Raw genomic sequence first — 13,226 nt, 5'->3', positions numbered from 1 at the left:
TAGAGCCGAAACCAAATACTGAACAAATATCCGAGGTCCATCTCGGCACCACTGCAAAGATGCTGAGGGTACAGATTTCTGGTTCTAATCCTAGTTCTCCTGCTTCCTGTGTTAACGGCTCTGTGCGTCAGGCCTCAGTTTTCTCATCCGTTAAATAGGTATAGCAATGGCACCTACTTGTCAGTATTGTTGTAAGTCCTCAGCACTCCTCAATCCCTGTGTCTGTTTCTTACAAATCGAGGACTACTTAGTGGGGCTTTGGTAGGCAAACTCCACGCGGTCCCACAGGGAGCAGGTGGCTGGTGCTTAGAATGGCACTGGCAAGTACCTGTTGAATGGATGGATGGCTGGACACTGACCTAAGGAGGGCTATGTCCCCAGGGCTCTTCGCCCCGCAGCCTTGTAAAAGTGAGGAGGTAGCAGGGTGAAAAGGGGACATACTTTGGTGTTTTACAGGCCTGACCTTGAGTTGAATCCTGGCTTTCACACTTACGAGCAGCAGGACTGTGGGCGAGTTAATTTACTCAGTTTCTTTGATCGTGAAACGGAACGGATAATATCCACCTTGGCCGACCGCGGGCGCTGGGGGCCCTGGGTGTGCCCGGTTTCTTCCCGCTGACGGATCTCGCACACGGGGGCGGGGCAGAAACAGACGCGGGAGCCCGGGTCGGAGGGTAGGAAGGTCCTTGCGCGCCTGGTGGCCTCCGGACGACACGTGGGTGCCAGCGCGTCCGGCGCGAACTCCGAGCGCGGTTCCAGTTTCGCGCGATCCAGGAGCGGGAGGGGGCCGGGCGGCCGCGGCGGAAGGCGGAGCCCGCGGGGAAAACGAAAGCGAGAGTGAGCGGTCCGGACCCCGCAGGAGCTCGGCGGCGGCGGTGCGGGTGAGTAGGGATCTGGGCGTGCGGGGAGCGCGGGGGGCTTCGGGGAGAGGAGACCGCGCGGGCGCGGCCAAGGGCGAGTCCCGGCCGGGGACGTGGACGCGGGTGAGAGGCCCCCGACCCGTGGCCCGGCCGCGCGGGAGCGCTGTCCGAGGCCCGCAGCCGAGGTGCGGCGCCCTTGCCAGAGCCCGGGAAACGTTCGCGCAGCGCAGTGGGGTCTGAAAGCCATTTCCCCCACCCCGCGAGGAATTTCTATAAGAGCAAGTAACGAATTTCCCCAGCTGGAGTGGCGGGGGATCTCGCGGAAAACATAAGTTGGGAACTGTGACAGAAGGGAAATACAGAGGCCTGGATTTCCCATAGATTGACTAAATAGGCCCTGGCTAAAAATCTCCTGCCTACACAGTTGCTGTTGTTTCCCAATTGCCCTGCCTTAGCGCACCCCATCCCACCCTTTAGCCCCGCCCCAACCTGTACCACCCTGTCCCCCATATCTTTTCTCAGCGCCGCAGCAGAGGGGATCCTTTAAATCAGGTCCTTAAAACAGGACCCTCTGCTCGGATCACCCCAATAGCTCACCATCCCATCAGAATTCGGTCAGTGAGGGTGCCAGGGTGGCTCCGTTAAGCCACGGATTCTTGGTTTCTGCTCAGGTCATGATCTGGGAGTCCTGAGATGGAGCCCAGACCCCAGTCGTCTGGAGCCTCCCTGCCTCCCACCAAGTAGGGCCAGGAGCCTGCTTGAGATTCTCTCCCTCTGCCCCTCCCCCTAGCTCATGCGTGTGCTCTCTCTCAAATAAGTAAATTAATCTTAAAAAAAAAAAAAAATCAGTACATGGTGCTGACAAGGCTTCTTGCTCTCTCCACTGTGACCAGACAGGCCTCATTGTTGTTTTGGGATACAGGAAAGTACATGCCTGCCTCTGGGCCTTTGCACGCCTGTTTCCCCTTCCTGGAAAGCTCTTTCTTCCCCCAGATGCCTGCATGGGTCATTCTTTTGCTTTACCCTGTACTTCTGGCAGTGACATCAAATCAGAGCAGCCTTCTCTGAACAACCAGCTGTGTAAAAGAAACCCCGCCCTTCCCTGCCTGTTCACCCTTTCTCTGCTTCAGTTTCCAGCACAGTAGTTACCAGCCAGTGACATTGTTTTATGAATTTGTCTGTGTTCCTCCTCTAGGAAGTTTACAAGAGCAGGGTTTTGTGCACCGGTAGTAATAGGTTCTCATTAAATATCTGTTTAATGAATGGCAATTTCTAAATTCTCTTTTGAATTAGAGAATAGTGAGACTTCCTGTTGGACTGATTTCTTTAGTACTTGAAACAGCTCCCAAAGGAGAGCTAAAAGGTAAACTCTGCTGTCAAGAGCTTAGAATTTGGGGCAGATTATGCTCTTCTTCACTTTGCTTAGTTGAACCTGAAGATCCATAACCCTGAACCTATAGTTCATTCATTGAACAATCAAGATCCTAGTTGTATGCATGTTGTAGGCCAAGCATTGTGCAAGACCTGGAAGGGGCGGGGTCCTCAGGGAGCTGGTAGTTGGCCAGAAGGGACAGAGGCCACAAAGTAAGATGAAGAAGGTGATTTTTGCTGGAGATTTCCTTTAGGAAAATGAGAACAGAGAATCAAAACAAGATTTATTGACAGTAGTTGAAAAGAAGCCTGATTTTTTTTTTCCAGACTTGGAAGTATTTTTTCAAACATGTTAATTCAGCACTTTCTTAGTTTGCACATATATTTTACTTAAATTTGAACTGGCTTGTCCTTCTGATGATGGGTAGTTACTTAACATTAAAAGTGCTGGGGGCTTAGAGTGGATGATAGAACTTCAGGATATAGTTGCTAAGGGTTCTTCCATGACTGCTCTTCTGATAACTGTGGTCCCCTCCCCGCCTCATGTATGGTCTCATGGTTGGGACCAAAGTAAATGACACTGGTTCCTAAAAATAATGGTACAGCTGAAGATCCTTATCAATGACCCTTGGGCCAGGCATGTTCTGGTATTCAGAGAGTTTTGGATTTTAGCGAGGTAAGCCAGCGTAAATCCTGTCTATTGCGGAATGTTCTCAGGAGACTTGGGGGGGCAGCCCTCTAGAATAAAACCATTTATGTAGTGAAATGTATACGTGAACAACAAAGTATCATGAAAACTATAAATAGCTCATGTCCACTCAGGTCTAGACAGGGGGCTACAAAGCTATCAAAATCAAAACGAAAGAAAAAAAATGCATCTCCGTTTTTAGAGCTTTGTGGATTTCAGAATTGCAGACCAGGAGCACCATTTGTTGAGGGGAGGACTCTGCTGGATGTTTTTTGTCTGATTTCTCTCCCACAACAACCTCTGAATCTGCTGTTTTTGTTCCTGTCTTCAGGTCACAAAGGTAAGGTTCAGAGAGAGTTTAGCCCAGAGCAGTGTGACCTCTAGTCTGACTATCTCCATGACACTGAGCAGTAACGTGATGGCTTTGCCTTTGTGCAGACTCTAGATACTCCCAGCACGTGCTTCCAGCCACCATCATTGCTCACCCAAACAATGGCAGCAGCTTCTGCTTGTGCTCTGCTCCACTACCCACACCTGTCCCTGCCCCCAGACTCTACTTTTCCCATAGTGTCAGAGTCATCACCTAAAACATAAATCCACTCACATCCCCCCTCTATTTAGAAAATGTCCAGTCCAATGCAGTGTCCAGGTATTGCAATCGGAATACCATCCATTGGTTCTGACCATGACCTACAAGGTCTGTGTGCATGGCACTGACCTCTCTGACATATTTCCTACTCTTTCCCCCTCATTCACTGGGCAGCAGTCCCCTTCTTTTTGTTATCCCCTCCAAAGCCATGCTGGTTCCTGAGATACACTTCCCCCATATCTTGATATAATGGACTTTCTCATTATTCAGTCTTCATTTAAAATTGCCTCCCAAGAAAGGTCTTTTGTGAACACTATGTTTAAAACCGCCTCCCCTTTATCTGTCCCTGCCTACCAACTCACCCTCCTATGCCACACCCCTATTTAATTTCATTATAACACTTCTGGCCATCGGGTCATCATATGTCCAGCCTGTTACCAGTTTCTGTGCATGGTCATTTTCTGTCTTCCCTCAGTGGAATGCAGGTCAGGTGTGAATTTGTCTTGTCCACATCTGGATGGATACTCATTGTCACAATAATGCCTGGCACTTGCTAGCCATCCATTGAACAAATGAAGAAAGGATGCATGGAAAGCAGCAGATGAAGAAAAGGGAGAAGACGAGGGGGTTTCGAGTAGAATATTTAATTTTAATGAGTCGTTCTTTCATTTTCCTATGCACCATCCAAGTGTTCAGCATTTCCTGCTTGCCACTAGGTTTTGGTGATACAAAAGGAGTAAGACATAGAACTGCTTCCCAAATTGCTAACTGACTGGGCTGTTATGGGAGCTGGACAAGGTGGAGTGGTGGGCCCTTGGAGGAGGACTGGCTGCCCCCCCAACATCAAAGAAAATGTGGGAGCCTCACAGATGAGTGGGGGTTGCCTGGTGGACTGAGGGTGCAGATACTGCATTCAAAAGCAAAGAGACAAGTATGTGACAAGTCATGCAGGTGGGGAAGGTCTGTAGATATTCATTCATTGATTATGGAGCCCTTATTCTAACAGCCTGGCCCCATCCCTGTTATAGGTCATGGTCTCTTTTGGAAGACAGTCAGTTATATAAGCAATTGCAGGTAAGGGGACAAGAGCTGTTGTGGAGCACGGGACCATGACCTCTTCCAGGGTGTCTGGGAAGTGACATCTGAGCTGAAACCTATAGGAAATAGGAATTGACCAGACGAAGGCAGTGCATGGGGTATAGTCAAGAGCATTTCAAGGAGGCAGCCTACTGGACAGAAGCAGTTAGAGTTAAGAAGTAGTCAGAGTTAGAGGTGTTCTTTTGATAACTATCATTGTGTAGGTGGAATTTAAAGCCTTAAGTCTAGAGGGAGTTTGTGTTAATAGAGCAGAGAGGAGATCTAAAACAGGGCCCTGGGGCACTAGAATATTTAGAAGAAATAGTCTGTTCAGGTCCTTTGCCAGATTTTTACTTGGATTGTCTTTTTATTGTTGAATTGTAAAAGTTCTTTATATATTCTGGATACTGGACTCTTATCAGATATATGAACTAAGATATCTCTTTCTTTAGATTTTCATTTTCCTCATAGTGTCCTATGTGACACAAGTGTTTTTATTTATTTTTAAGATTTTATTTATTTATTTATTTATTTATTTATTTAAGAGAGAACAGAGATCCAGGACCCTGGGATCATGACCTGAGCTGAAAGCAGACGCTTAACCACCTGAGCCACTCAGGCACCCCTGTTTTTACTTTCAATAAAGCCCAATCTCTCTGTTTTATTTTGCTGCTTGTGTTGTTGCTGTCATTGCGAAGATTCCACTGCCAAATCCAAGATTCTGAAGATTTGCCCTTATGTTTTCTTCTTAGAGTTTCATAGTTTTGGCTCCTATATTTAGATTCTATATTTTTTTATTTTCATTATGACTTAAATCATTGCTACCCTCTTGGTCTAATGAGACCCATAAACTAGGGTCATAATTTACCCAGGTAAATTTACCTACAATTGACTAATGCACATTTTAAAGGGAAGATTTTTGGGATTTCATAGGGGAATCTGTTTCTGTATAGAGAAATCTTTTTTTTTTTTTTAAGATTTTATTTATTTATTTGTAAGAGAGAGAGAGTGAGAGCGAGCACAGGCAGACAGAGTGGAAGGCAGAGTCAGAGGGAGAAGCAGGCTCCCTGCGGAGCAAGGAGCCCGATGTGGGACTCGATCCCAGGACGCTGGGATTATGACCTGAGCCGAAGGCAGCTGCTTAACCAACTGAGCCACCCAGGCGTCCCAAGTATAGAGAAATCTTTAATGATTTCATAAACTTCACCTTACATATGTACTCCTGACCTTTTTCTTCTCAGCATGAAGAATCCTAATTCTACCCATGTAGCTCAAGCAGGTGGACAAACCCATGTCTGACCCTCACTGGAAACAGAGAGCAGAGTAGAAGAGAAAGTCCCATTTCCTTTTTTTGCCAGTTGAGTTTTAAAAGTAGAAAGTTTTGGAGAAATTCAATTGGTGTGCAAATCATGAAGGAAAAGGATTTTGTAAGAAAGTCTTCTCTGGATTTATGTGGGGCTGAGATGAGCCTTAGAAAGAAGATTCTTCTTATCCTGTTTTGTCTCCTACATTGGATTGGGAAAATCAGGTTAAATATGTTCTGTGTCACTTTTTTCAAACATCTCTTCTGTTCTAGGTTACTAGAAGAAATGGCCAATGTGCGTCCACCAAGTTTTTCTATAGAAGAACTTAATACATACTGTCAGAAGCACAACTTGGTACTTAAGTATTATGAACTGTCTAAGAAAGGACCTGCACATAACTTAAAGTAAGTTGCTATTTTTTTTTAAAGATTTTTTAATATGGGGCGCCTGGGTGGCTCAGTGGGTTAAGCCGCTGCCTTCGGCTCGGGTCATGGTCTCAGGGTCCTGGGATCGAGTCCCACATCGGGCTCTCTGCTCAGCAGGGAGCCTGCTTCCCTCTCTCTCTCTGCCTGCCTCTCTGCCTACTTGTGATCTCTGTCTGTCAAATAAATAAATAAAATCTTTAAAAAAAAAAAAAGATTTTTTAATAGTATTATCTCCACCCAATGTGGGGCTGGCTCTTAAACTCTGAGATCCAGAATTCATGCTCTACTGAGTGAGCCAGCCAGGCACCCCAAATTGCTTTTTAAAAAGGTATATCTCTCTAAAATATGAACTGTAAGAATGGCAACTCTGACACAATTTTGGAGTCAATAATTTAGCTCTACAGCAAAGATGATGTGCTATTCTGCTGTTTGTGTGTCACTGCTTAAATTCTATATTGAACCGGTTAAAATCTTCAAGGTCACAGGAGGCAGTGTGACTGGAACACTTGTCCTTAGACAATGCATGAACTTAATAACATTTTGTGAATATTGTCTTTGTAATCAGGTTTACATTTCAAGTTATCATAAATGAGAGAAAATATTCAGAAGCTGAAGGTAAATCAAAGAAGGAGGCCAAAAATGCTGCAGCCAAATTAGCTATTGAAAAACTTAACGAAGAAAGCAAGGTGAGTAAATGCGCTTTTAAACTTTACTCGGGGAGAAAACACCCACAGACAGAGTAAAGCCATTCACAGGTTCTCTTCCATTCAGAAGTTCAGTTCTTTTTCCCCCATCTCCATTTCTGTAGAGCCCTGAGTGAGAGGTTCATCTAGGAAGTAGTGGGCAAAGCCTGCCAATATCTATTTAGAGTGCCAGCAGTAGCCACTGTCTCTGAAGTTGAGTGAGTGGGAAAGGCAAAAGCGAGAAATGAGCTGGCAGGAGCACCCCCAACCACTCGGGAATAGAAGGACAGTGGAGAGGATGACAGATGAGCAGGACAGGTCATGGAGACCCAACATTCGTGGAATTGGTTTCCCAGAGGCTGAGACCAGAGTAAAGAGTACAGAGAAAGCTATCTGAAGAAATTCCAGTGTAAAGTGTTTCTGAAATAAAGGAAAACCTCGATGCAGATAAAAATAACTCAACAGATACACAAAAATACAGATCTGCCAAGAATGTCAATCATTGGGAAAGTCCTGAACTCTAGGGATGATGAAAAAAATCCTATAAGCATTGAGGCAGATAAAGGAAGTTATTTAAGATGTAAAAATGAAGAAAAAAATATCTTGCTGTCCACAGCATCGTTTCAAACCACGGGATAACAGAGAACTGGCAATAAAATGAGACAAGTAGTCATTTACATGTGGGACCAAAGAAGATCTTTTCTCAGATACTGAAAATCTTGAAAACATTGACTTTTAAGATACTTCCCTGAAAAGTCTTCCTCAAGGATGTCACCCTTGTAACAAAACTGGGAAAAGTAAATCTGGCAAAATTACAAACTCACAAAATGTTAATGAGCCTGAGAAGTTAGGAAAGGAACAATAGAATGCCTTCCCCCCCACCACCCCCCCCAAAAAAAAGCAGAAGAAAGAAAATAACAGCAAGGCCAAACGTTAATGTAAAAGAAAATCAAGAAATAATAAAGAAGGTCCATAAAGCCAAAAGTTAGTTCTTTGACAAGATTAATAAAGTAGAAAAACTTTGGACAGGGTTTTGTCAGATTAGGAAAACGGTAGAGATAAGAATGGAATGAATGGTGCTGTTATATTACTCTTTCCCAATAAGGTGTGATCCAGGATATAGCTTTACTTGTACATCGGCTATCTTGTTTTTTGAGATTTATAAAACCTAACATGAGGTAGACAGTGTTACAGTATTTTGGGTGGATAAATGAGGAAGTTGACTACTTTGTTTTTCTGTAGGAAACTATAAAAGGATGGTTCCTTTTATAGTTATAGTTATAGTTATCTAGTTATAGTTATTGTTATCTTTTTCTCATGGGTTTTTTTCTGGTAGAAAAAGACATATACTTAGACTTTTACTCAAGAAGATAGTAGACTAGGGCAGTACATGAAATCTAAGTTGTCTTTCAAATTGTTCATAGTAATTTTATTAGAGGAAATAAAATGGTTAAATCTTTGTTTTCATCTGTATTAAACAAGATTTTTTTTTTCTTTGTAGGCAGTTAGTTCTTTATCACTGACAACAACAGATACTTCAGAAGGACTAGGAATAGGATCCATTGAGAATTTCATAGGCCGTTTGAATAGGCTTGCCCAGAAGGAAAAACTATCTGTAAATTATGAACAATGTGAACTGAACAAATCTGGGCCAGAAAGGTGAGATGTAGTTCATCTTTTCCTTCTGTCTCATTATATCTAAGCAATAGAATGGGGTTGTTTTCATGTCTAATTTTCCAGAAACATTTGTCCTCCTTTTTGGGGCCTTTTGCATGGAAGGTTTTATATGACTTACACACAATTGGTCATTTTCATAATTAAAATATTTAATTGCTGAAGATGGGACCCGTATACATTAATGGATTGATTATGGGGAATCCTTTATTTCTGAGGTATATCTGGATGGTTTAGTCTACAGGAGACCTAAGAGAGAATGGGGTGCCCTGCTGGGGGAGGGGTGTGTGGAGATGGTCACAGGTCACAGGGGGAGTGGCTGTGTGACAAAGACTGGACCACAGGTGTAGGTAAAATGACTCTTTCACCATCATCAGATTAGAGAGCCATTTGTCTAGGTGTTTGTCCTTCAAATTCAGTTAAATGGTGTCACTCTCTAGACAAATATCATGTCTTAAGAGAAACGGGTTTTAGCCATAGGCTGTGAGGAGACCCAGATTTAAGAAATATGAAGGGTGAGACGGAGGAGAGTTTCAGAATTGCCAAGACTTTGGAAGTGAGGATAAAGAATGGATAGGAACTGGTAAAAGCAGAAAGTAAATGAGCCTGAAGGAAATTGCTTCTTGGCTACAAAAAAAAAAAAAAAATCTAAACGACAAATAGTCCAAATAACCACTTCAGGAAACCAGCCTCTGAATTGACTCTGAAAAGTTATGGACTTTGAAAACTCTGATGGCTTTTAGGCCAGAACCAGGAAGAGGAAAACAGAAGAGTATTCTTTGGCATGGAAGAGTCCACAGTGAATTGTGTGAGTGGATCTCAATAAAGTAGGAAGCTGTTCTATTGTCTCAGAGCTCACCTGTTTGCTTCCTTGGGATTAAACACTCTAATATGAGTTACCTAAAAGAGAGAAGACATCTACTTAAGGGTACCTGGGAGAATAGGGGCCGTACACACCACCCAGTCACTCAATCTAGTTCTGCCTTCAGGGTCCAGGAGGGAAGACTCACCCTGGTTGGATGTGTTTGCCTCCATGGCCAATAATACTGGAATAATTTTGAAGTAATATATAGTAACTCCCTGAGGCTTACTAGGTCCATTGCTTTTCCACCTTAACTAGAGTTCTTCTATAATTGGACCCTTGCCTCACCACAAATATTCTTACATCTCCTATGAGGAGGGCATGGACTTCATGGAGCTCTTGCACTATGGGGATTTCCTTAGGTCTGGGGACACATGAACAGGGAGCAGATAATCCTGAAGTTAGAACCCAATCTCTGATTTGCCCATTCCCTACAAAACACTGTAACCTTATTGTTTCTCCTGTAGAAGTCCTACTTTCCCAACGTAGGCTTTTTCTTTCCATTTGAGCATCTCTGAAAAATTCCCCAGATCTCTCTTCCTTCTCTACCTCTGGATCTTTTGACCTTTGAGGAATTTTTTAAAATCCCCATCAAGTTCCTTTTTCACCAGATCTTTTGGTGAAGCAACAAAAAGAAGTTGCCTGAAAAATGTGAGCGGAGACATCAACCAGTCCTGGTTATTCTAGCAAATCGGCCAGCCGTCTTATCAAAAATTTATATGCTACAAGATACAAACTGTAAACCTACCCATTAAGTTAGGGGGATTTTAAGATCTTTGTTCATCTGTGTTTGTTTCCAAATCCTGAGTTAGATTTCCTGTTTTTGTTTGTTTGTTTGTTTTTTGATATTTGGGTGAATATTCTTTATCGTTTCTCCTAGATTTTATTATAGATGCAAGATTGGACAGAAAGAATATGCTGTTGGCGAAGGTGCTACTAAGCAGGAGGCAAAACAGATGGCCGCGAAATTTGCATATGAGCAGATAGAGTCAGAGAAGGCCTTCATGGTATGTACTGCCCTTGGATTTAACTTATAAATTTTAAGATTCTTTTTGAAGTGGATTTGACGTAAGACTGCATTTAGATGATGCCAAGACAGCCAGTCACAGAGCAAAAGGATTCCTCCATTCTGTGTTTCATCAATGAGCCACGAGCCATGGGGCCAGGAGACCCCAGAGAGCAAAGTTCTGTTGGCAACTCGGGGTTGTTGGGTGCTTTGGGTTTTTTGAAGGTTTTATTTATTTGAGAGAGTGAGAGGGAGTGAGAGAGAGAGTTTGGGGGGTGCAGAAAGAGGGTGAGAGGGCGAGAAGCAGACTCTCACCCTGAGCAGGGAGCCTGATGTAGGACTTGATCCCAGGACCCTGAGATCAGGACCTGAGCCGAAGGCAGACGCTTAACCCACTGAGCCACCCACGTGCCCCCAGGGTTGTTTTTTAAATCTAGATCAAGCATCCATAAATAAATCTGGTAGTTAGCACACAGAGACCGAAATGTGTGGAGAAGTGATGTAATTGCTCTTAAAACTCCTAAGGGGTACTCTTTCTTTCAGAAAGAGGACTCAGCAGCATCCAGTGATTCTTGGACTACTTTGTCTAGTGACTCCAGAAACAGCACTTTGGTGAAAAACATATCGTAAGTGTGGACAAATAGCGGTGATATTTAACAAATTTAGATTGCTGCCTGAGAGGTCACGTTTTTATGAAAATGCTTAATGTTTAAGGAGAATTTAGAGAAAGAATTCTGATCAACAGAAGATAGGCAGCATTGACCAATTAATAATGATCCCCTTTTCTTCTAGTGCCTCTAAATCACCACTTGAAAATGATTCCTCACCAAATGCACCGGAAAGAAATTGTAACAGCAACAGTGTCAACACTTCTTCATCTCCTCTGGTACAGTATTAGCCTCTAGCTTCCTGATCATCTTTTTCTCTGTTGTGTTTCCTCATTGAACAATTGCCTCCAGTCCTCAACCGTAATTTTCCCACTTTTATCTCATACACTCTAGTTTCCTATTAATATGTGGCAGCATTTTGGCTTTCTCCTTTCTTTCTTTTTTTTTTTTAAAGATTTTATTTATTTATTTGTTTATTTATTTGTCAGGGAGAGAGAGTGCGTGAGCACACAAGCAGGCAGAGCGGTGGGCGGAGGCACCCAATGAGGGACTCCATCCGAGGACCCTGGGGTTATGACCTGAGCCAAAGACAGCGGGTTATAACCCTACTGAGCCACCCAGACATCCCTCCTTTCTTTATTAACCCCCGCTCTTCACATGCAGAATTCTTCCACTGATCGCTTACATCTTCCTCTTCCTACTCACTTTTATGTTTCCATATGTTCCTGTGATCTCAGACAGTACTTCATAATGTCCTTTAATATTTAGTCTGATTTAAACAAAAGTCAGAACTAAACTTAAAAACCAGATAATTTTTGTGGTGACAGTTCATGTTGCACAAGTGCCGTATTTATAACAAACTTGAAACAAATCAATAAGAAAAAGAAGGGCAGCTCAGAAAAATGTGGAAAAGGATCTAAACAGAGCAATTCAGAGAAGAGATACCCAGATAGGCAACAAAAATATGAAAAGATGCTTTACTGCATGGTAATAGGGAAAATGCAGTTCAAAACAGCAGTTAGGTACTTCTTTAAACCCATCACCATGGCAAAACTTGAGTCTGGCGATACTAAGTGTTGCAGAGCGGTGTTCGCGATTGTAACGACCATGTGCTGTGGGTAGAGGTATAGGTTGGTACAACCATTGGGGGGAACAGTTTGGCCATATGGAGCGAAATGGAGGGTGTGGATGCCATGCCTTCAAGCAGTTCCATTCCTGGGGATGTCTCCTAGAGAAGCACTCCTACGTGTGTACAAAGAAACATATTTCTTGCAACCTCATTTGTAACAGGAAGAGACTTAAGAAACATTGTCCATTAACAGCATGGCTACATTAATATACTGTAGTCATCACACAGAGGGAAGTGTTCTGAGCTCATAAACTCAGAGTTTGATGCTCCCCCCTCCGTGTCAACATATTCAGATTGGCAATACTACAAAACCTACCAGAATAACAGGGAATATGAATAAGGTATAGCTATGTGAAATTAACTTTTGAGATTTTGAGAGTGACGATTCCTCTTTTTTTTGCTAAATATTAAAATTATTAATTTGTGCTAAAAATGAAATTATTAGCATTGTCATTTTTTTCTTTTTCTTTTTCTTTTTCGAATTTTTTAAAAAGATTTTATTTATTTATTTGCCAGAGACAGAGGGAGAGAGAGCAAGCGAGCACAGGCAGACAAAGAGGCAGGCAGAGGCAGAGGGAGAAGCAGGCTCCCTGCCTAGCAAGGAGCCCGATGTGGGACTCGATCCCAGGACCCTGGGATCATGACCTGAGCCGAAGGCAGCTGCTCAACCAACTGAGCCACTTATTTGTTTGGCAGAGAGAAAGACAGCGAGAGAGGGAACACAAGCAGGGAGAGTGGGAGAGGGAGAAGCAGGCGTCCCACTGATCAGGGAATCTGATGTGGGGTTTCATCCCAGGATCATGACCTGAGCTGAAGGCAGGCGTTTAATGACTGAGCCACCGAGGGACCCCTAGCATTGCCATTTTTAACTGATAACCAGATAAGAAGCACTTGGGGAATTATTTTAGACTGGATCCCTGAGCTCCATCTGAGTCTTTAGCACTGTAGAG

General features: G+C 43.4%; 1 protein-coding gene across 4 annotated transcripts in view; it reads left to right on the top strand.

Moving 5' to 3' along the window:
* The first annotated feature begins 706 nt into the window (after positions 1-706).
* Positions 707-13,226, top strand: part of EIF2AK2 (eukaryotic translation initiation factor 2 alpha kinase 2) — a 30,490-nt gene continuing 17,970 nt past the window's right edge. For 2 of the 4 annotated variants that reach the window (XM_045079261.1, XM_045079260.1), the window contains exons 1-7: positions 707-881; positions 6,162-6,293; positions 6,880-7,000; positions 8,499-8,656; positions 10,414-10,540; positions 11,083-11,165; positions 11,332-11,425. In XM_045079261.1, the coding sequence (XP_044935196.1) occupies positions 6,175-6,293; positions 6,880-7,000; positions 8,499-8,656; positions 10,414-10,540; positions 11,083-11,165; positions 11,332-11,425 (702 nt within the window). In that variant the 5' untranslated portion in view covers positions 707-881; positions 6,162-6,174. Of the gene's footprint in view, positions 882-3,121; positions 3,260-6,161; positions 6,294-6,879; positions 7,001-8,498; positions 8,657-10,413; positions 10,541-11,082; positions 11,166-11,331; positions 11,426-13,226 lie in introns of all 4 variants that reach the window. The other 2 variants (XM_045079259.1, XM_045079258.1) reach the window with 2 other exon arrangements.

The sequence above is a fragment of the Mustela putorius genome, unplaced genomic scaffold (assembly GCF_011764305.1).
Source record: "Mustela putorius furo isolate JIRA1106 unplaced genomic scaffold, ASM1176430v1.1 tig00000281_pilon_pilon_pilon, whole genome shotgun sequence".
NCBI classification, from domain to species: Eukaryota; Metazoa; Chordata; class Mammalia; order Carnivora; family Mustelidae; genus Mustela; species Mustela putorius.
Note: the sequence above shows the minus strand (reverse complement) of the source record. Positions and strands in the feature narration are given on the sequence as shown.